This window comes from Cynocephalus volans, chromosome 3, assembly GCF_027409185.1.
Source record: "Cynocephalus volans isolate mCynVol1 chromosome 3, mCynVol1.pri, whole genome shotgun sequence".
NCBI lineage: Eukaryota > Metazoa > Chordata > Mammalia > Dermoptera > Cynocephalidae > Cynocephalus > Cynocephalus volans.
Window position 1 is genome coordinate 69,153,513 of NC_084462.1, and position 23,860 is coordinate 69,177,372.

Sequence of the window (23,860 nt, forward strand, 5' to 3'; positions counted from 1 at the left end):
AATTTATCCATTTCCTCCAGATTTTCAAATTCTTTGGTGTATAATTGTTTATAGTAGTCTCGAATGATTCCTTGTATTTCAGATGAATCAGTTGTAATATCGCCTTTTTCATTTCTAATTTTTGTTATTGGAGTCTTCTCTCTTCTTTTTTTTGTTAGCCATGCTAATGGTTTGTCAATTTTATTTATCTTTTCAAAAAACCAACTTTTTGATTCATTTATCTTTTATATTGTTTTTTTGGTTTCAATTTCATTCAGTTCTGCTCTGATCTTAATGATTTCTTTCCGTCTGCTAATTTAGGTTTGGATTGTTCTTGTTTTTCTAATTCTTTAAGGTGAAGTGTTAGGTTGTTCACTTGCCATCTTCCCATTCTACTGAGGTGAGCATTTAATGCAATAAATTTCCCCCTTAATACTGCTTTTGCAGTATCCCACAGGTTTTGGTATGATGTGTCATTATTTTCATTAGTTTCAATAAATTTTTTGATTTCCTGCTTGATTTCTTCTTGGACCCATATGTCATTAAGTAGAATGTTGTTTAATTTCCATCTGTTTGTATAGTTTCCAGAGTTTCGTTTGTTATTAATTTCTAGTTTTAATCCATTGTGGTCTGAGAAAATACATGGGATAATTCCAATTTTTTTGAATTTATTGAGACTTGATTTGTGACCTAATATGTGATCTATCCTGGAGAATGATCCATGTGCTGATGAGAAGAATGAATATTGTGAGGTTGTTGGATGAAATGTTCTGTAGATATCTGCCAATTCCAATTGGTCTAGAGTCTTGTTTAGATCTTGTGTTTCTCTACTGATTCTTTGCCTAGATGATCTGTCTAATATTGACAGTGGGGTGTTCAGGTCCCCTGCTATTACGGTATTAGTGTCTATTTCCTTCTTTAGGTCTAATAGAGTTTGTTTTGTAAATCTGGCTGCTCCAACATTGGGTGCGTACATATTTATGATTGTTATGTCTTCTTGATGGATCAGTCCTTTTATCATTAAGTAGTGTCCCTCATTGTTTCTTTTTATGGTTTTTAGTTTAAAGTCTATTTTGTCAGATATAAGAATAGCTACTCCAGCTCGTTTTTCTTTTCTGTTTGCATGGTAAATCTTTTTCCATCCTTTCACTCTTAGTCTATGTGAATCTTTATGGGTGAGGTGGGTCTCTTGTAGGCAGCACATAGTTGGGTCCTCCTTTTTGATCCAGTCAGCCAGTCTATGTCTTTTGATTGGGGAATTTAAGCCTTTTACATTAAGAGTTGTTATTGAAAGGTGTTGATTTATTCCTAGCATTTTATTGGTTGTTTGGTTGTCTTAGGTGTCTTTTGTTCCTTGCTTTCTGATTTACTGTTTGGTTTCTGTGTTTGTTGCTTCCTGAGGTTGTAGATAGTGTTTTTGTTTGATTGTTTTCTCTTCATGAATGCCATTTTTATTATACTAGTGGGTTTTGATTTTTCTTGGGTTTTTATGGCAGTGGTAGTTATTTTTCAGGAACCAAACCCAGTACTCCCTTGATGATTTCTTGTAAGGGTGGTCGTGTGGTAGTGAACTCCCGCAGTTTTTGTTTGTCTGAGAAACATACTATTTGCCCTTCATTTCGGAAGGATAGCCTTGCAGGGTAGAGTATTCTTGGCTGGCAATCTTTGTCTTTTAGTATTTTGAAAATATCATCCCATTCCTTTCTAGCTTTTAGGGTTTGTGATGAGAAGTCTGATGTTAGCCTGATTGGGGCTCCCTTATAGGTGATTTGACGCTTCTCTCTTGCAGCTTTTAAGATTCTCTCTTTGTCTCTGAGTTTTGCCAATTTGACTATGACATGTCTTGGAGAAGGCCTTTTTGGGTTGAATACATTTGGAGATCGTTGAGCTTCCTGGATCTGAAGATCTGTGATTTTTCCTATACCTGGGAAGTTTTCTGCCACTATTTTGTTGAATATGTTTTCAATGCAATCTCCGTTTTCCTCCCCTTCTGGAATACCCATGACTCAGATATTTGAGCGCTTAAGGTTGTCTGATATCTCTCTCAGATTTTCTTCAATGTCCTTGATTCTTTTTTCTTTCTTTTTGTCTGCTTGTGTTATTTCAAACAGCCCATCTTCAAGTTCAGAGGTTCTCTCTTCAACTTCAACAAGCCTGCTGGTTAAACTCTCTGTTGTATTTTTTATTTCGCTGAATAACTTCTTCAGTTCAGCAAGTTCTGCTACATTTTTTTTCAGGACATTGATTTCCTTGTACATTTCCTCTTTCAGATCCTGTATGCTTTTCCTCATTTCATCATGATGTCTAGCTGAGTTTTCTTGTATCTCATTCAGTTTCCTTAGAATTATCACTCGAAATTCCTTGTCAGTCATTTCAAGGGCTTCTTGTTCTATAGGATCTAGAGTTTGAGATTTATTAACTTTGGATGGTGTACTTTCTTGATTTTTTGTATTTCTGGTATCTTTTCTTGGATGTTTATTCATTGTGGCAGGGGGTTTCACAGTCCACAGGTTTGAGACTAATGACTAACTAGGATGTTGCTGTGGTTACCAATTTCGTATGGCTCCCTCCGTGACTGCTCAGTTGGCCTCTAGTACCTTGTGTGTGTGGTTGCCTCGGGTCTTGGGCCTCTCCGGGGGCCACCTCTCTGGTCAGCTTGGACTCTGCTGGGCTGCTGGATCACGGGGCAGTACCGCAGGGTGTGTGGTCTCTGCTGAGCTTCCACTTCCCGTGCAGGACGTTTCAGAGGCTGGGAAGTCCAGAGTCCGGGGACACAGCTGGTGAAGCCTTTCTTCGGTAGTGGCTTCAGTTATGGCAGCGTATCACATTGCAAAATGGTGGAGCAGAAAGAGCAAGAAAGACTCTCCTTTTCATCTTCTAAAGCCCTCAGAACCACCTGCCACCTCTTTTTGTAAATAACATTTTACTGGAACAGAGTGATGCTCATTCATTTATGTATTGTCCACCCCTGTTTTCACACTTCAATGGCAGCGTTGAGTAGTTTCAACAAAGACTTTATAGCCCCCAAAGCCTGAAATATTTGCTACCAGGCCCTTTACAGATAAAGTCTGCCAACCCTTGCACTAGATGGGCCTGGATTCATATTTATTTACTCACTTATCCTAGGCTTCATTCACCTTATTAAGATTCATCTTATTAATCTTTATTCTACTCTTTACAGACTAAAACCCATTCTTCTTAAGAGAAACAACAAAAGCAAAATAGGAATTGAGGTCAGCAATAGATGGCATCATATTATCTCTTGCCATTCCTCTGGATCAGATGCCCGGAATCTCTTACCCTGACTAATCTCCTTGTTTCTCAGCTCATCACCCATCCCACCCTCCCCAATTCATCCTCCAGGCTGCTACCCAGATAGACAGTCTTTTAAATAGGCCAATCCAATTTAACTACATTGAACTCTTCAAAAATCTAAACTCCTTACTATAACATAAAATGCCATAGCCCTTGCCTGTCAGACATCCTTGTCTCCCACTATTCTCCCCCATGTTTTGTATGTTTGTAGGTCATATAGTTTATTTGCTCAGCTCTGCCATTGCAACATCAAAGCAGACATAGATAATGCATAATGAATTGGCATGACTGTTTTCCAATAAAACTGTATTTACAAAAGTGGGTAGCCAGTGTGTAGGAGTTGTTTAAGACCCATTACATAAAAGTCCTTTAAAAGGTACATTTTTTCCACAGCAAAGTTACTAAAAAATTATAAATGAAAGATGAGGCTAAATACCATGAGTCAATACTGACATGAATAAGTGAATACATTTTAATACTTATGAGAAATGGGATTACCAAGGGAAAGAGAATAACTTCATAAGGAGGAGCCTGGCAGACACCATCTTCATCAAAGTAAATATCATCAGTAAAGGGATAAATATGAATGACATACCACTTGATAGGATGCAATGAGAAGAATGCAAAGTCACTTCTATGATGTTTATACCAAAGACATAGAAGTAAAAATTAACCATGAGGAAGCACCAGAAAAGTCTGAATTGAGGGTCATTCTACAAAATAACTGACCTGTAATCTTCATAAATGTCAAAGTCATGAAAGTCAAAGAAACACTGAGGAACTGTTCCAGAAAAATGATGACCATAGAGACATGACAATAAAATGCATCTATATAACATTTGTAATTCTGAACTGAATCATTTTCTATAAAAACATTATTGAGATAATGGTAAAAGTTGAATGTAGTGTGAGAATTAGATGCCAGTAATTTTTCAATGTTTATTTCCTGATTTTTTTGGCTATATTATAGTTATATAGGAGAGTGTCTTTGCTTACAGAAAATGAACACTGAAATGTTTAGGGTTGTTGGGAAATGGAGTTAGCAGCTTACTCTTAAATAGTTCAAGGAAAAAAAAGTTCTTTGTACTGTACGTACAACTTTTCTGTAACTTTGAGATTGTTTCCAATTTTTTTTTTAATTTTTGATTTTTTAAATTAAACAGAGGAGCAGATATGCCATATATTTATATCATATATAAAAATATATATCCTATCTATCTCCCATATATATGCTATATATTAATATGCTATATATTTATATTTATAATCTCTGTAGATTTTTGTGCTCTATATTTAGCAGAAGAGCTGGGCCTGCTCCCATCCTAGGTGATCTTCCTCCATCTCCTTACCAGGCAAAAACACCCTATGGAATGTACAAGGACAATGATTATATACAGTATCATTCTGCTTTATTTTAGGCATGGAAATTAGGTAAATTTCACTCAGTCAACAAGCCTTTATTGAACATTATTAAGGTCATCTACATTCTCAGTATAATGTGAGATAGAGAAGGAAAGGAAATAAACATTTATAGAACATCTGTACATGTCAGGCGAGGTAGAAGAATGGTTTCTGCCATAAAGACTATATATATAATTGTGGGGCGGACAAGATTGGCATATAAATTAACTTTAGAAATATAACATATAATTAAGTACAAATTTATATAAATGGGTTAGCTCTGTATCTTACTCCCCTCATCTCAACCTCATCAGGAAGAACAAATAAAAGTACCAATGATTTTTAACTAAGAAAGACATGAAGATAAGGATAGAGTCACCACAAAAGTGTTATGAAACAATGTTGACAGTATGGATCTGAATAAGCTGAGAGGACAAAGAACCATATCTCCATCATGGAACACAGACAGGCAGAATCCTAGAAGCCTCCCAGTGTTCATGAATTCATCCACGCTTTTAACTATTTACTAGCCATCGTAGATGTCCATGATATTGCTGAGGCGTAATGAAAAATGTACACATTGGAAAGCTGGTATACAAAGAATAAGCCACTTGGCAATTAAGTAAATGTAGCAGAATCCACATGAAAATTAGCAGTGTCTAGAAGAGAGAAAACAAGTGAAGGCTAGGGATATTTTTCTAGGTCAGAGATTATCACACTGAGGCTGTTAACAGATATTTTCTGAGAAAATAAAATATTCAAATAAATTCAGGATGCAAGCAAAGTTGGGCAAATCTCTTTATTACAGAACTTATCGGAGCCCATAATATGCTACTACTATTCATTGTGCACTTAAAAAGAGGGGGGTTATAATATGCAGCATTTCACTTAGATCAGAGGCCATATCAAAAAATCTGAGTGTAGGAAATACCTTAACATGGACATGGGATGAATGAAACAAAGATCTATTTTCGGAAGTATAACATCAAAAACAATGATAACAACTCCATATAATGCATCCTAGGAGCCTCACACTCTTCTAAGGTTTAGTACTTTATCTTTGCAACAACACTATAACATGAGCACCATTTTATTTTGAAGAAAATACGGTATAGAAAGATTAAGCAAATTGCCAAAGGTCATATGGCTAGAAAGTGGTCAAGCCGGGGTTGAGGCTAAGGCAGTCTGGCACCAGTGCCCGTGTTCTTAACCATTACACTCTATAACTTAACAAAATTTTTACTTGTCCATTTCAGAACAAATTCTTAGTTGGATATTAAGCAAGAATGCAAAAAAAACCCCATGATGATTAATTTAAATAGAAGGCTAGGAATTTAAAAATTCCTATTCAACGAAATTGGGGATGGAGGCAGGTAATAAACTCTGTAATTGTAATTATGAAGTATACAGTCATGATAATCCACAGTTCATTAAAATTAAGAAACGTTTCAAGTGAAGAATATGCACCCTAATTTCCTAATCCTCACTAAGAAGATTATATGGTAAACACTTTGGAAGGGTTCTCACCGTGATTCTCTTCATATCTAGCTGGCGCAGCTGCATCATATTCTGAAGGACAGTGTGTTTGTACCATGACTCTTGAGCTATTGGATTGCCATCAAAAGTGATGTCTGAGAGGGAAGTAGAGTCAGCAAGGCAGGAAACACTGTCAAAACTGAAGAAGAGAGAAACCACTGGATTATTCTGAAGACTTCAAATCATACAGATCAATTTTAGATCTGCAAAAAAATTGAGAAGATAGAACAGAGAGTTCCCATAAACTCTGTACTCAGTTCCCCCTGTTAACATCTTGTATTAGTATAGTATATTTATTACAATTAATGAACTAATATCAATGCATTCTTACTAGCTAAAGTCCATCTTTTATTCAGATTTCCTTAGTTTTTACCTAACGTCCTTTTTCTGTTCTGGGATCCCATCCAGGATACCACATTACATTTAGTTGTCATATCTCCTTAGACTCTTCTTAGCTGAGTTTCTCAGACTTTTCTTGCTTTTGATGACCTTGACAGTTTTGAGGAATACTCACCAGTTATTTTGCAGGGAGCCCTTCTGTTAGGATTTGCCTGATATCTTTCTCATGATTAGACTAGAGTTAAGGTACATACTATTAACACGACTTATCACTGTTAATGTTGACCTTGACTACCTTACTGAGGTAGTATTTTTCAGGTTTCTCCAATGTAAAGTTACTATCCCCTCCCCTCCTTTTCACACTGAACTCTTTGGAAGGAAGTCACCATATGCAATGCACACTTAGAGAGTAGGAAGTTAAGCCCCTCCTACTTGAGGGCAGAGTATCTACATAAATTATTTAGAATTTTTCTTTCTAGGAGATTTGTCTTTTTCTCCCATTTATTTATTTATATCAGTTTGAACTCACAGGTATTTGTTTTATACTTCGGGTTATAATTCAATACTACTTATTTTGTTGTTCAAACTGTTCCAGCTTTGGCCATTGGAAGCTCTTTCAATTGGCCCCTACGTCCCTTTGACCAACAATGTGGATTTTTTTCTTTAGTGCTTCCTTACCTTCTGGTACTACAAGAATATCTAGGCTCATATTATGTACCTCCTGCCCCAGTCCTAGAATCAGCCATTTCATAATCAGTACGCAGGTGTACTTTTTGCTACTGTGGTTTCATTTCTTTTAGGCTGTCTTAGCTGACTGAGCAAGGAAATATATCTGTGTATACTAACCTGTTTATATATACTTATCTATAAAGATTTCTCTGTGTAACTAGCTCTGTCTACATTAAGCTAATGTGAGTTCATACTGATGTCTCCATCTATAATCCATTACCAAATGAATCATTCTAGCCTCTTCCCCTTGCTTATTAAACTACTTCAACAAGGAGAAATATGGCTCCCACCATTTGCTATCTATTTACTTAATTGTTCAATTCCACTATATATGTATAGAGGTATCAGAATTTTTAACTTGTATCCCTAATGAGAAACAACTTTACCAACTAAAGTATAATGATTAGGTGTAATTCCTTTTGCATTTAGTCTTACAAACTCATTTCCAATGTTGCTTAGGTCAGTGCCTTTCCCTCCACTCCTTTAGGAAGGTCGTTTCATACACATTTAAAATACAGTTAGATTCTCTTGTCATAGTCTGCATTCCTTTCTGGGATACATCAACCTCTGAAATGATATTTTTAAAATTTGCATACTTTAAGGTTCACTCTTTATGCTGTAAAGTTCTATGGGTTTTGACAGATACATAATGCCATGTAACCACATTAAAGTATCATACAGGATAGTTTTATGGTCCTAAAAAATCCCCTGTGCTTTAACCATTTAGCCCTCCTCCCCTCCCCGCAAATCCTTAGCAAGGACTAATCTTCTTTACTGTCTTTATAGTTCTGCCATTTCCAGAATGTCATATAGTTGGAATGATATAGTATGTACTTTTTTTTTTTCAGACTGATTTCTTTCATTGAGCAATATGCATTTAAGGTTCATTCATGTCTTTTTGTGGCTTAATAGCTCATTTATTTTTAACACTGAGTAATATTGCATTGTATGGATATACCACAGTTTCCTTATCCATTCACCTATTGAGGGTACCTTGGTTGCTTCTAGTTTTGGGGGATTATAAATAAAGCTGCTGTAAATATTAATCGATAGATTTTTGTATGGATATAAGTTTTCAACTCAATTGGGTAAATACCTAAGAGCACAAACACTTCCCAAGGGGTGGGCTATTCGCTGGTCCCTTGTGATGATTCACTGGCCTCTAAGTGGTTCCTTTTTTTAGTTGTTGTGGCTCTTTGCTCCCATGTGGGTCCATGGAAACCCTGTTAGTGGTCTTGCTGGCCTGGGGGCCGAGGCCGTCTTCTCCCCCGCCACCTCCAAGCAACTTCATACGAAAGGCACCGCAGTGGCTTTTGCAGCCTGCTCCATGTACTCACCAGCTCCAGCCTTGAAGTGGTCAGGAATTGAAGCAGTCAGAGCAGTTCTTTCTTCCTCTCATCGTGGCTTCTCCTGCCTTCGTGTACTCTGTAGGTCTCTCGTACTCTTCCCCTGAGATCTAGTGCCCTAGTTTGGCTGTTATTGCTTTTTAATAGTTGTAAGTTGGTTGATTGTGGGAGAGGGTGACGCTGGGGACTGTCTATTCTGCCATCTTGATCCGAATCCTCTTAATATGTTTTAACAACAATTCCCTAATGACAAAGAATGTTGGGCATCTTTTCATATGCATATTTGCCATCTGTATATCTTCTTTGTGTTTTCAGCTCTTTTGCCCATTTTTAAATTGGATTCTTTGTTTTCGTAACTGTTGAGTTTAAGAATTTTTTTTTATACTATGGATATAAGTCCTTTATCAGATGTATGTTTTGCAAATATTTATCCCAGTCTATGGCTTGCCTTTTCATTATCTTAACAGTATCTTTCACAGGGCAGAAGTTTTAATTTTAATTATATCCAACTTATCAATTTTCTCTTTCCTGAATCATACTTTTGGTCTTGCATCTACAAATTCATTGCCAAACCTAAGGTTACCTAGACTTTCTCCTAAGTTTTCTTCTAGAAGTTTTATGGTTTTGTGTTTTACCTTTAGGTCTATGATCATTTTGAGCTATTTTAGTGAAAGGTATAAGGTCTATGTCTATATTAATTTTTTTTCAAATGGACATCCAATTGTCCCAGTACCATTTGTTGAAAATACTGTCCTTTCTCTATTGAACTGGCTTTGCTCCTGTATCAAAAATCACCGGACTATATTTGTGTGGACTTATTTATGAGCCTTTCATTGTGTTGCACTGATATACATGTCTATCATTTCACTGATATCATGTTGTCTTGATTACTATAGCTTTACAGTATTTGTTATATAGCTTTGAAATGATTACAAACACATAGTTTGCTACATAAGTGACATAAGTCTTGCTGTGATAAGAACATGGAGTGTAATCTCCCTTCCCATGAGACTGTTATGTCACACCTTATCAGACCACATATGTGAGTTACTGGCTTCAACTACTGGACTCCAAAATACAAACCCAGCATTTTGGCAGACAGATTGAGAGCTCAGGCTGTGGTAGGGCTACTCTGTCAGCCTTTGAGCTGTTCTCTGAAGGCTCACCTGCCAACACTGACACTGCAGGCTAGTGTTGAGGGACCTTGCATGTAACATGGATCTCTACTGTGTTGGTCAAGACATCTCTCCCAAGAATCTCTCGTAGAAAGGTATGCCTCAAACTTTGATAATGCTTTACATCCTCAGAGGCCTGCTTCCCTTCTACCTGAGCAAGTAGACTTTAATAATTGGACTCTAAATGAAACCAGAACTCACTGTGTGCTAATGAACACTCATCTATTGAGTGTATTCCCTGTGAGATTTGTTCTTGTCATTCTCCCTCTCTTTAAAGTTTATGAATAAAAAAATGAATCTCTATGTATGGAAATAAACTGTGTAATTTATGAAATCATACTTTGATCATCTTCTTATTTTAACCATACAAAACAATCTTGAAACAGTTGAGTGTGTGTCCTCCAACTTTATTTTTCTTCAGTATTGTGTCACTATTCTAGGTCTTGGCCTTTCTGTAGAAACTTTAGAATCCATTTGTTGATATCTATAAAATAACTGGGATTTTGATTGGGACTTTCATTTTTTTTTTTTTTTAAAGAAGGGAATAATCACTTACCTAAATAATACCCCAGAGCAGCTTGGTGAAACTTATTTGTGTTAGAGTCATTCTCATTCAATGACTGAAATAACTAATATAAATACTTAGGCCTAAAAAATACTTTACTTATTCCAGCACTAGACTGAATATCCCTTCTCCCCGTGTTAAGAAAAGCTAGAGGATATAGAATATTTATGGAATAGAAACTAACTTATGTGCTGACAATTAAAGTTGAGTCAAGTTCTATAGCAAGAACAAAGTTCACTGTTTTATACTGTCATACTTAAATACTTCTTCTATGTCTTCCTCAAACTAAAGGTAAAAAGATATCTGGCTATTAATTATTTTACCTCAAAGCTTATCTTTACCAATCTAAAAGGTAAGCCTCAGCCTGGCCGATTAGCTTAGTTGGTTAGAGTGCAACCTTGTAACATCAAGGTCACAGGTTTGGATTCCCATATTAGCCAACCGCCAAAAAAATAAAAAATAAAAGGTAAGCCTCACAATTTGTATGCACAACTTGGTGTTTGAGACATGTTTAGATTGTTATGGTAAGACATTTTGTAACAGGCTAGTACAAGGGTACTTCAAAATGTTCAGGGAAAGATAAAATCAAAAGATAATACAAATCTTTCCATGAACTTTTTGAAGTACCCTTGTATATGCAGGTGAAAATGAGAGTTTATAAATTTAAACTTACTAATCACTTCAAGTATGAATAAACTTGAATAAACATTGCAGTTTTTTCCCTACCTAGCATTAACAAAATTCATTTTTTTTTCATCAATACAAAAATCTCAGAAAAGCTGCCGGTGTTTGAGACAGCTATTTTAAAAAGGCGAAAGATTTATGCGATCTGAAGAGAAACCAGAGTATCGAGACAGCTATTTTAAAGATGCTTCTCTCCTTTCCCCATAGTTGTTTACATAAAGCTTGGGTCAAATAAAAATGGTCCAGATAATTCCAAAACTGAAACACAAGGCAGAGTTTTATTTCTTCGACAATGTTAAACTGAACGAACTCACCATCTTCTCTCCACAAATCTGCTTCTCTACATATATTTCCTATCTGATAAATGATGTCATCAACAAGTCAGTTGCCACTCTGCACCAATCCCTTTCTCATAAATCAATGAATGAGAATGGGAACTGTGAGGAAACATCAAGGGATTTTAAGCAAGGGGGGCTAATGTGATCAGATTTGCATTTTAGAAAAATCACTTAGTAACATTATAAAGAGCTATAAAGAAAAGGAAAGAGATAAGAGTCAAAAACTAGTTATATAGTAGATTGCAATAACAGAGGTGAAAAATCGTAAGGGCCTAACATAAAAAACTAAGGTAGTGGTTGTGAGAGTAAAGAGGGAACATGTTCTACGGAATTGTAGAGTGTAGATGGTCAGAAATTAGCTATCATTTGGATGTGATGAAGACAGGAATCTAGAATAACATACAGGTTTCTCTCTCAGGTGAATCATTGGAGATGTGGGTTACAAGTGTACATATTTGGCAAAATTCATTGAACTTTACACTTAAAATGAATGCAGTTTCTTATATGTAAACTATATCTCAAAAATTGACTTACAGAGAAAATTTAAATTAAATTATTTTAAAAATACATATTTGACAGATCACCTTTTCATCTACCAGGTCTTTACTTTATCTGGAACACTGTTACAGTGGTGGCCAGTGGCTATTAGGACATGTTTCAAAAGGGCTTTCACAGGGCTTTTATTAAGTTTTCCTCCAACTACCATAGGATGGGCTCATTCATTTCGACCTTAAGATATTAACAAATGTGAGCAGCAGATGTAACAGAGCCAGGAGATGGTTTATGTTGAAAAGCATTTTCCTTCAATGGCCCAGCATAACTAAATAGAATTCAACTGTAAGCTTCTTGAGGGCCAGAAATATACTGTGACTACTGCCCAACACCTAACATAGGACATTTAATAAGTGTGCAATAAAGTTTTGGTGAATAAATCAAAGAATATGATGAGTTGAAATGATTCCAAAGGGCTTACCCTTTATAAAAAAATTAATAAGTGAATTTTCTTATACTTTTCTTAAAATTATTATTTAAAATATAACATGATATTCTAGAATTATTAGGACCTAATATATATCACTAATCAGGTAGATGCACTGAAAAATGGAAATAATATGTCCAGAGGCACAGGAAAGCTGGAAACTTCATTTTATTATAGATATACTCTAATTTTATTGTTATTTACTATTTATTTGCAGTCTAGACTTCAGAGAGTCTACGATTTGTTTCTTATTGCTAAGTGTAACTTTTTTTTTTTTTTTAGATGACCAGTAAGGGGATCTTAACCCTTGACTCAGTGCTGTCAGCACCACGCTCTCCCAAGAGAGCTAACTGGCCATCCCTATATAGGGATCCGAAGCCATTGCCTTGGTGTTACCAGCACCACACTCTCCCAAGTGAGCCACGGGCCCTCTATGTGTAACTTTAAACTAAAGTTTTGGTAACTACTCCCAGACCTACCTCTCAAGTATTCCTTTGGGGAATGAAACTGGTCTAATAATTACCAATAGAATTAGTCTAATAATGGGTAGTGTTACACTCAAAACTAAACAGTATCTTCACGGAATTCAAATATAAAGCACATTTGTATGTATAGAAGAAAACAGCATGCCCAGTGAATACAGTCATTATGGAGCACTCCAGAGATCTAAAAGACTTATAGATGCTCATATGGTCTATGTCTGTCATTCATAAACAACAAAAAAGAGGCATCAGGAATGTGAAAATCATTGCAGTCCTCAGCAGGTACTATCCTGGCAACCACTCCCAGATCAGCTGCTAGTGTTGACACCCAGACTGAGGTCTTTATGCTTTCAATAGTTTTATTATTAAAGTTAAAAAAAAAAATCTGTATTTGATCCAGAAGATTCCTCACAAAATTTCCTTTCCATCTGCAAGGCATTTGACCAATAAACATGCCAGACATTCCTAGAAGTACACTGACAAAGTGCATATGATTTTAAAGACATTCTCTAACCAAATAAAACAATACTCTAATGTATAAATACAGGCTAATGAAGAGTTATTTTCTACCTAACCAAAGAAAATCAAAATCAGACTACTTAAAACAAACAAACAAACCTGGAAATAGAACAGTAAGTATAGCAGAATACTGGCTTTTAAGAACTCTCTCTCTCTTTTTCTGTTAAGAACACTCTGCTGCTCATCTCTTCAGAGTACCAAGAATGGAAAAGCTTTGGTCCAAAGGCGGACATTTAACACAGAATTTGACTTTAAAACTTTTCCAGATTACTCATACATTTGTTCTTCCCTCCCAATGTCACATGTGCTTCCTGTCTGCTAAAGAACCTATAGAGGAACCATCTGTATCTACTGACCAAAATTCACATCTCAAAAGGAAAAGAAAATATTTCAGATCATTTATGCTTACTTAATAAAATACTGAGAAAGAAATAAAATTCTCATATATGTATGTATGCCACATAGACACTTAATTAACAATTCACAAATATAGTAGTCCCACCTTATTCGTGGGGGATACATTCCAAGATATCCAATGGATGCCTGAAACCAAGGATGGTACCAAACCCTATATATACTATGTTTTTTCCCACATACATAACTATGATAAAGTTTAGTTTATAAATTAGGCACAATAAAAGATGAACAACAATAACTAATAATAAAATAGAACAATAATAATATGCCAGCATCACTGCTCTTGCACTTTGGGGCCATTATTAAAATAACGATTACTTGAACATAAGCACTGCAGTACTGTAATAGTTGATATGATAATCAAGAGGGCTACTAATTGACTAACAGGTGGGTAGTGTATATGTGGGTGCTTCAAAAAGTTGGCGGAAAAACAGAATTAAAAGATAATATGAAGCTCTCTATGAACTTTTTGAAGACCCCTCATACAGTGTGAAAACACTGGAAAAAGAGATGATTCACCTCCCGGGTGGGACAGAACAGCATGGCATGAAATTCCATCATGCTATTCAGAATAGTATGCAATTTAAAACTTATGAATTGCTTATTTCTGGAATTTTCCATTTAATATTTTCAGATCTTGGTTGACCATGGATAAATGAAATCGCAGAAAGTGAAACCACAGATAAGGGGGGACTACTATAACCAGCCCAATTCTTCCATTTGCAAAGTTGCCCCCATAAGTTAGGTACTTTAGAAAAAGAGTTTTATTCTTTCATACCAATAAGGTACCAAAGACTCTGAAATAATTTTAGCAAAAAACTCACTGATATTATATTGATCAGTGAGAATTTTACTGAATAGTTACTATGTACCTAGCAGGCTAAAATGAAATAGAACAGTACAATAAATTATCAAGTGTGCTCACAAGGACTGAAATATACACAACTGACAAACATAAAGTAAGTAAAAAGATCTGTAAGATAATATGTAATTAAGTATTAAATAGTGAGGCACAGTAAAAGAGCTAAATGCAAATGTTTGTATTTCTGAAAGAATGATGAATGAAAAATGCTGGATAAGATACATTTTAAAAATCTTCTCAAATGCATTCATAATCTACTAAAAAAAAAAAAGAAGACTACACATGGGGGAAAAAAAAGAGTAAAGTTAGGAACCCAGAGAAGTAACCAAAACATTGAAACTGATCTCTACACTGCTACACTGTGAGGATATTTCCTGACCCCAATGAACTTGAGCTTTGGTTTACATGATCTTCAAGGAGCCATCCATGTTGGAGAGTCTCACTAGACACCTGTCTGGGACCCCAAGGGATAGACCATCAAAATGGGATGAAATAAGACATAGTTGGCCCTCTGTATCCCCAGGTTCTGCAACTGTGGATTCAACCCACTGCAGATCAAAAATATTTGGGAAAAGATTTGGGCTGTGGCAAAACAAGCAGATGGGGTGGCAGCATGGAGTTTGGGTCTGAGGAGCCTTGCACAGCACTGGAGTGAGACAAAATGTTCACCAGAGCCATGGAAGTTAAGAATGATGTCATCAAGATGGCAGAATAGATGACTCCTGCTGTCACTCCCCCCCCCCCAAATGATCAATTACAACTCTTCAAATACAGAAACTACCATCCTGAGATCTCTGGAGCTTGGGGAAAGAGGAAGAGAAATCCACAGAGTTCATAAGGATGTGGAAAGGCCATGGCAAGAGGAAAGGGACCACTCTGGCCATTCTAAGTCCCAGCTGCTTCTGGGGCCTACATGGTACAAGGAAGGGAGTAGCTGCCAGCACACTGAGCAGATACCACAATATGGCAAAGCCGCAGCAATAACCTTTGTGTGAAGCTACTTGGAGTCTGCAGGGGAGAAGGGTGCTTTGGATGCACCATTCCTTCTACAAGGCCTGCAAATCCACTGGCAAACATCCTCAGGACCCTCATAGGAGCAAGGTGCTGCAGCCAAGGGGAGAAGGGAAGCACCTAGAGGTCAGTGAGTCCTCATGGAGGGCTTGTGCATGGCCTGCCCCAAGGGAAACATTTGGAGTGCTGGGGGTGAGGGGATTGATCCACCATGGGATCACTGGGGTGCAGCATGTACAGCTGATCTGCCTTTCAATCAGCACAGTTATGTCTGTGGTGACCCCGCAAGATTTGGAAGGGACGAAAAGGCCAATAATTAAAATCTGACTTGCACAAAATGCCTTCCCCAGTTTGAGAAATAGCATCAAAGAAGCAATCTAGCTCAGGCACAAAGCTCAAGTTCTGGTCCCCAAAGGAAGCTTCTCCCATTTGGGGAATTAACCACAGGACACCACATTAGTTCCAGTGCAGAGTTTAAGTAGTGGTGGTAGCTATTAATCCACCACAGAAAAGGAAAAAAACAAAGGAAGAAGAAGGAAGAAGGAAGAAGGAAGGAAGGATGGAAGGAGGAGGAGGAGGGGGAGGGGGAGGAGGAGAAAGAAGAAGAAGGAGGAGGATGATGAGGAGTAGGAAAGAAGAAGGAAGAAGAAGAAGAAGAAGGAGAAGACCACAGACCAGAGACAAAGCTCTGATATAAATCAGTAAATACCACCAAAGAACACCTACACAACCTTTAAAAGGTGCACATCTCCTCAAATGCCCAGGCATCAACGTAAAGACATAAAGATTGAAGAAAAACAAAGAAATACCATACCACCAGAGGAAAAAAACAAAGGACGAGTGACAGACCCAGAAGAAGAGTGGATTTATGAAATTTGTGACAGAGAATTCAAAATAACCCTCTTAAGGATGTTCAGGGAGTGACAAGAAAATACAGATAGAAAACTAAATGATATTAGAAACACAATTTTCAGGAGCAGAATGAGAAACTTGACAAAGAAGCTAAATCAATTTAAAAAACCAAATAGAAATTCTAGGAATAAAGAATACATTATCTGAACTAAAAACTCAATAGAAAGCTCCAACAGTACACTTGATCAGACAGAGGATAGAATCAGTGAGCTTGAAAACAGAACATATGAGATGATCCAATCAGAGGAACAAAAAACAAGAAAAAATGAAACAGAAATGCTGCAATTATGAGACTCCCTCAAGGGAAATAACCTCCACATAACTAGCGTACCTGAAGGAAAAGAGAAAGGAAAAGACCTAGAAAGCATATTCAAGGAAATAATGACTGAAAAATTCCCATGTATGAAGAAAGTTGACAATATCTAGCTACAAGAAGCTCAGAAGTCACCAATCAAATCAAATTCAGTCCAAAGAGGAACACCCCAAGGCACACCATAACCAAGTTATTAAAAACTGAAGACAGAGTAATGAAAGCAGCAAAAGAAACACATCACATTCAGTGGAACCCCAATACTGTCTCTTAGCAGATTTCTCAGTAGAAACCCTACAGTCCACAGAGAATGGGATGATATATTCAAAGTGTTGTAGGAAAAAAAAAAAACCCAAACCCAACTGTCAACCAAGAATGCTGTATACAGCAAAACTAAAGTTCAAATAGGAAGGAGAAATAAAGTCTTCCCAGAAAAACAAAAGCTATGGGAATGCATCAATACTAGACCTGTCTTAAAAGAGATGCTAAAAGGAATTCTTCAGTCTGAAAGAAGATGATGCTAAAGATTAGCAAGAAAACATATGAATGTACACTAGTAAAGTAAGTACACAGACACGCTCAGAATACTTATATCTTGTAAGGGTGGTGCGTAAACCACTTATATCCTTAGTATAAACAGAAGAGGACAAACATAACAAGACAATAACGAATATAATAACCATGTAAGAGAAAGGCAATATTAAAAGATGTAACTTAAAACAACAAAATGTTGAAAAATGGGGAGAACTGTTCACTTTGTTTATTTCTTTTTTATTAGATGTCAAAGTTAAATTGCTATTAGTTTAAAATAATCTGTTATAACTATAACACGCTCTTTGTAAGGCTTACGGTAAACATAACACAAAAATTTAGAGGAGACATACTAAAAATAAATAAAAGGAAAGCAAAATGTAAAGCTAGAGAAAACCACTCAGTGTTTCTGGTCTTTGTTATTTCTCTCCTTCTAATGAACATTTATAAAATATTTCATCCATCAGCTGCAGAATACATATTCTTCTCAGCAGCAGTGAAACATTCGCTAGAATAGAACATATGTAAGGTCACAAAACAAGTCTTAAAAATTTCCTGGAGATGAAAATGAAAACAAAACATACCAGAACCTATGGGATGCAGCAAAAAGAGGGAAGTAAACTTCCCTCTTTTTTGTAGCAATAAATGCCTGCATCGAAAAAGTCAACTTCAGGGCCGAGCCCGTGGTGCACTCGGGAGAGTGCAGCGCTGGGAGCGTGGCGACGCTCCCGCCATGGGTTCGGATCCTATATGGGAATGGCCGGTACACTCACTGGCTGAGTGCAGGTCATGAAAAAGACAAAAAAAAAAAAAAGAAAAAGTCAACTTCAGATAAACAACTTAACATTACACTTCAAGGAACTAGAAAATCAAGAACAATCCAAACTCACTCAGTAGGAGAGAAATAACAAAGATCCGAGCAGAAATAAATGAATTAAAGATTTTTTTTAAATATAAAAGATTGATAAAACAAGGAGTTAGTTTTTGAAAAATAAACAAAATTGATAAACTTCTAGCTAAACTAACAAAGAGAGAAGACTCAAATAAAATCAGAAATGAAGAGACATTACAACTTATACCACAGAAATACAAAGAATCATAAGAGACTATGAACAGTTATATGCAAACAAACTGGAAAACCTAGAAGAAACAGATAAATATAAATTCCAGGACACATAGAATGTACCAAGGTCGAATCAAGAAGAATTAGAAAACATAAACAGACCAATAATGAGTAACGAGATTGAAGCAGTAGAAAAAATTTCCCAACAAAAAAACCTCCAGGACCAGATGGCTTCACTGTCAAATTCTACCAAACATTGGCAGCCGCAGGCCCAAACACCTGCTCAAGCCCCAGAGGGGCCTGCCCATCAACTGAGCGGGCACCCAGGTGAGTACTGGCCCCCATGTGCCATCCCCCACTGGAGCTGCAGGCCCACATATGCCCACTCAAACCCTGGAGGTGCCTGCCCACTGACCAAACAGGAGCTGAGGGAGCCCACCACCCACTCAATGGCACTGATCTAAGAAGAGTCACCAGCAGAGCCTACAAATAGAAGAGGAAGTCTTTCCTCTCATAGCCCACTCCCTGGTAATAGAAGAAACAAGTGTCCTACCAGATGACCAAACATCAATGAAAAAATATTAGAACTACACATAAACAAGAAGATATGACACCACCAAAGAAATATGGTAACTCTTAAGTACCAGACTCCACAGAGCAATAAACACTTGAGATGTCTGAAAAGGAATTCCAAGCACTGATCATAAGAAAACTCAAAGAGATAAGAGAAGAATCAATTAGAAAACAGAAGGAAACAAGAAAAAACTATCCAGGATATGAAGGAGGAAATTTAAAAAGAGATTAATACCTTAAAAAAGAAGGTAAGAGAACTCCTACAAATAAAGGATTCACTCAATGAATTAAAAAAACAGAACAGAAAGCTTGAGCAGCAGGCTAGAGCAAGCAGAAGAAAGAATTTTAGACCTTGAAGATGGTCTTTATGAAATAACCCACGCAGACAAAAAAAAAAAAAAAAAAAGGGGAAAGGAAAAAAGAAATTCAAAAAATGAAGAAAATTTAACAGAGCTAGCAGATGACCTCAAGTGCACAAACATGTGAATCATGGGTATTCCAGAAGGGGAGGAAAAAAGAAAAGGCATGGAAAACCTACCCAAGGAAGTAATAACAGAGAACTTCCCAGGTATAGGGAGAGATGCAGAAACCTTCAGATCCAGGAAGCCCAAAGACTCCTAAACAGATTCAATCCAAAAAGATCCTCTCCAAGACACATTACAGTCAAACTGGAAAATCTCAAAGACAAAGAGAGAATTCTAAAAACAGCAAGAGAAAAGCATCAAGTCACCTATAAGGGAGCCCCCATCAGACTAAAAGCAGACTTCTCAACTGAAACCTTGAGCCAGAAGAAAATAGGATGATATATTCAAAATACTGAAAGAAAAAAATTGCTGGCCAAGAACTCTATACCCAGCAAGGTTAACCTTCAGAAATGAGAGAGAAATAGTGTATTTTCTAGACAAACAAAAATTATGGGAGTTCACTACCACACAGCCAGCCCTGCAAGAAATTCTCAAAGAAGTCCTGTATCCAGAATCTGAAGAACGATAATCACTATCATGGATTTACAAAAAAGAGCCAAACCTGCCATTAAAACCAAAATGCCAATGAGAAAGAGAAAGAAGCTAAATCATGTCACCTCAAAAATCTAACTATCATTGAAGATGAAAAATAAAAAGGGGAAGAAAGGAACAAATGATATTTAAAACATGTAAACAAAAAGCAATATAATGACAGGAGTAGAGCAATACCTATCAATAACAATCCTAAATGTAAACTGATAAAACTCCCCATTCAAAAGACACAGACTAGAGTTCTAGTCAAGATGGTGTAATAGACAGTACTCAGTGTCACTCTCTCCCACAAATCAACCAAATTACAACTATAAAAATGTAACATCAGCCAAGCTGGGGCCACTAGAGCTCAGGGTAAGAGGAGAGACCTACAGAGTTCATGAAGGTGGGAGAAACCACGATAAGAGAAAGAAAAAACTGCTCTGAGCATTTTGGGCTGCAGCCACTCTAAGGCTCCAGCTGCTGAGTGCATGGAGCAGGAGCCGGCAGAAGCTGCAGCTGTGCCCTTCAGATGGAGTTACTTGGAGACAACAGGGGAGAAGAGAGCCTTGGTGGCCCCCAGGACAGCAAGACCACTAATAGGGTTCCTGTGGACCCACGCAAGAGCAAGGAGCCAGAACAGCTGTAAAAGGGGAGCCATTCAGAGGCTGGTGAGTCATTGCAAGGGACTGGCACAGGGCCCATCCCATGGGGAATGTTTGGAGTACAGGCGGTGCAGTAGACAGGTCCACTGGAAGAACACCAGAACACAGCAAGGACAGCCAATCCACCCCCCAATCTGTGCAGGACCACTAAGAGGAAAGTGGTGGGGAATGCAGAATTGCATGGGGTGCAGTTTGATGAAAAAACTCAGGCCCACATCAGAGTTTCTACACAACTCAGGTGGACCAGGTGTCTGGAGAGCCGGAAGTACCTCTAAGGTCAGCCATTAAACCCTGAGCTACACAAAAAGCCTTCCCTAGGGAAACTGCAGCAAAGCAGCAATTTAGCTCAACCACACAGCTCAAGTGCTGGTTCCCACAGGAAGTTCCCCTGTTTTATAACTAAGCAAAGGACAAAAAATTAGTTCTGGCCCAGGCACACCACCAGTGCCTTGGGGCCTGCCAAGAGGACTGGACGCCCCACCCACAACCAGGCAAACTGCCAGCAACTCAGGGCCCACCCAGTGAGAAGGGGACTGGACCCTCCCTCCCACAACCAGGCACACCGCGCCAATGCCTTGGGGCCCACCTGGGGACCTGAGACATGAAGAAGGGGACTGGACCCCCCTCCCACAACCAGGCACACTGTGCCAGTGCCTTGGGGCCTGCCCAGGGACCCGAGGCATGGAGTCGAGGACCAGACACTCCCCACAACCAGGCACACTACTAGTGCCAAGGAGCATGCCAAAAACATCATCTCCATGTGGGTGGCCCTCCACAGCCACCACAGTAACCATGGCCACCACGAAAGCAGCTAGATGCCACAATCACCACACAGTTGGTCCGCCAGTCACTGGAGTGCATTGACACAAGGAGAGTCACCAGCAGAGATAAAGAAAAGAAGAGGATGTCTCTCTCCACAAAGCCCATTTCAGAGTGACAGAAGAAGCATCTGCTCTATGATAATATTGGGGGACCTGATCACACCTTTCAGCATTGGACAGATCATCTAGGCAACAAATCAACAAAGTAACCCTTACTCTTTCAGAAGGAGAGAAGAAATCTAGGGTACTTAGAGGGGAGTGAGGAGAGGGAGGGGGGATGGGGAGAGATTGGACAAGGGGCAGAAAGAATAAGTATAATTTGTAGCAATATATATGCTAGTAATATTGATTTGATCAACATATCTCAATGTTGAACCCCCAAAATACGTATAATCAATTTTGATTCAATAAAAAATAAATGAGTGGGGGAGAGAAAAAAACCACAAAACAAATAAACAATAGACACAGACTGACTGATTGGATTAAGAAGCTAGAACTAACTGTATGCTGTCTTTAAAAGACCCATCTCACCTATAAAGACACATACAGACTAAAAATGAAGGGATATGAAGAGATATAACATGCAAATGTAAAACAAAACAGAGCGGTGTAGCTATTCTTATATTGGATAAAACAGACTTCAAACCAAAAACCATAAAAATAGACAAGGCCATTATGTAATGATAAAGGGATATATCCAGTTAGAAGACATGTGAATCATAAATATGTATTCACCCAAAACTGGAGAACCCAGATATGTAAAGCAAACACTCTTAGACCTGAAAAAAAGAGATAGAACCTGATATGATAATAGTGTGTGACATGAACACACCTCTCTCAGCATTGGGCAGATCTTCCAGGCAACAAATCAACAAAGAAACATAGGATTTAAACTATGCCTTAGACCAAATGGACCTGGCAGACATCTACAGAACATTTCATCCAACAACTACAGAACACACATTCTTCTCATCAGCACATGGAACATTCTCCGGGATAGACCATATGTTAGGTCACAAATCAAGTCTCAACAAATTTTTAAAACTTGAAATCATTCCAAGTATTATTCCAGACCACAATGGATTAAAACTGGAAATCAATAACAAGCAAAATTCTGGAAACTACTCAAGTGCATGGAAAGTTAAACAACAGACTCCTGAATGACCTATGGGATCAAGAAGAAATTAAAGAGGAAATCAAAAAAATTCTTGAAACTAACAAAAACAAAGACACATCATACCAAAACCTGTGGGATACTGCAAAAGCAGTACTAAGGGGGAAGTTTATTGCAATAAACGGTTACATCAAAAGAATAGAAAGACTTCATATAAATGACCTAACACTACACCTCAAAGAACTAGAAAAACAACAATCCAATCCTAAAAGTACTAGACAGAAAGAAATAATTAAGATCAGGGCAGAATTAAATGAAATAGAGACCCAAAACATGATATAAAAGATCAATGAAACAAAAAGTTGGTTTTTTGAGAAGATAAATAAAATAGACAAACCATTAGCTAGGATAACAAAAAAAGAGAGAATACCCAAATAAAAAAAATCAGAAATGAAAAGGGAGACATTATATCCGAATACCCAAATAAAAAAAATCAGAAATGAAAAGGGAGACAAAGAATCATTATAGATTATTATAAACAATTGTATGCTAACAAATATGAAAATCTGGAGGAATTGGATAAATATCTGGACACATACAAACTACCAAGACTGAAACAAGAAGAAATAGAGAACCTGAATAGACCAATAACAAGCAATGAGATTGAAGCAGTAATCAGCAATCTTCCAAAAAGAAAAGCCCAGGACTAGATGGCTTCATTGCAGAATTCTACCAAACTTTTAAAGAAGAATTAATACCAATTCTATACAAACTATTCCAAAAATTGAAACAGAGGTCATTCTCCCAAACTCATTCTATGAGGCCAGCATCATCCTATTATGAAAACCAGATAAAGATACAACAAAAATAGAAAATTACATGCCAATATCCTTGATGAACATAGATGTAAAAATCCTCAACAAAATATTAGCAACCAGAATACAACACATCAAAAAAATTATACAGCACAATCAAGTGGGATTCATCCCACGCATGCAAGGTTGGTTCAACAAAAGCAAGTCAATAAAAGTGACACACCACATCAACAAAACCAAGGACAAAAACCATATGATTATCTCAATAGATGCAAAGAAGCATTTGACAAAATTCAACATCACTTCATGATAAAGACTCTAAGCAAATTAGGTATAGAAGGAAAGTATCCCAACACAATAAAAGCCATTTATGACAAACCAATC

General features: G+C 37.4%; 1 protein-coding gene across 3 annotated transcripts in view; it reads right to left on the reverse strand.

Annotated features, from left to right (window-relative positions):
- Nucleotides 1-23,860, reverse strand: part of LRRC49 (leucine rich repeat containing 49) — a 150,281-nt gene that overhangs the window by 60,726 nt on the left and 65,695 nt on the right. For all 3 annotated transcript variants that reach the window (XM_063090579.1, XM_063090578.1, XM_063090580.1), the window contains one exon: nt 6,223-6,370. In XM_063090579.1, coding sequence (XP_062946649.1) covers nt 6,223-6,370 — 148 coding nt within the window. The remainder of the gene's footprint in view (nt 1-6,222; nt 6,371-23,860) is intronic.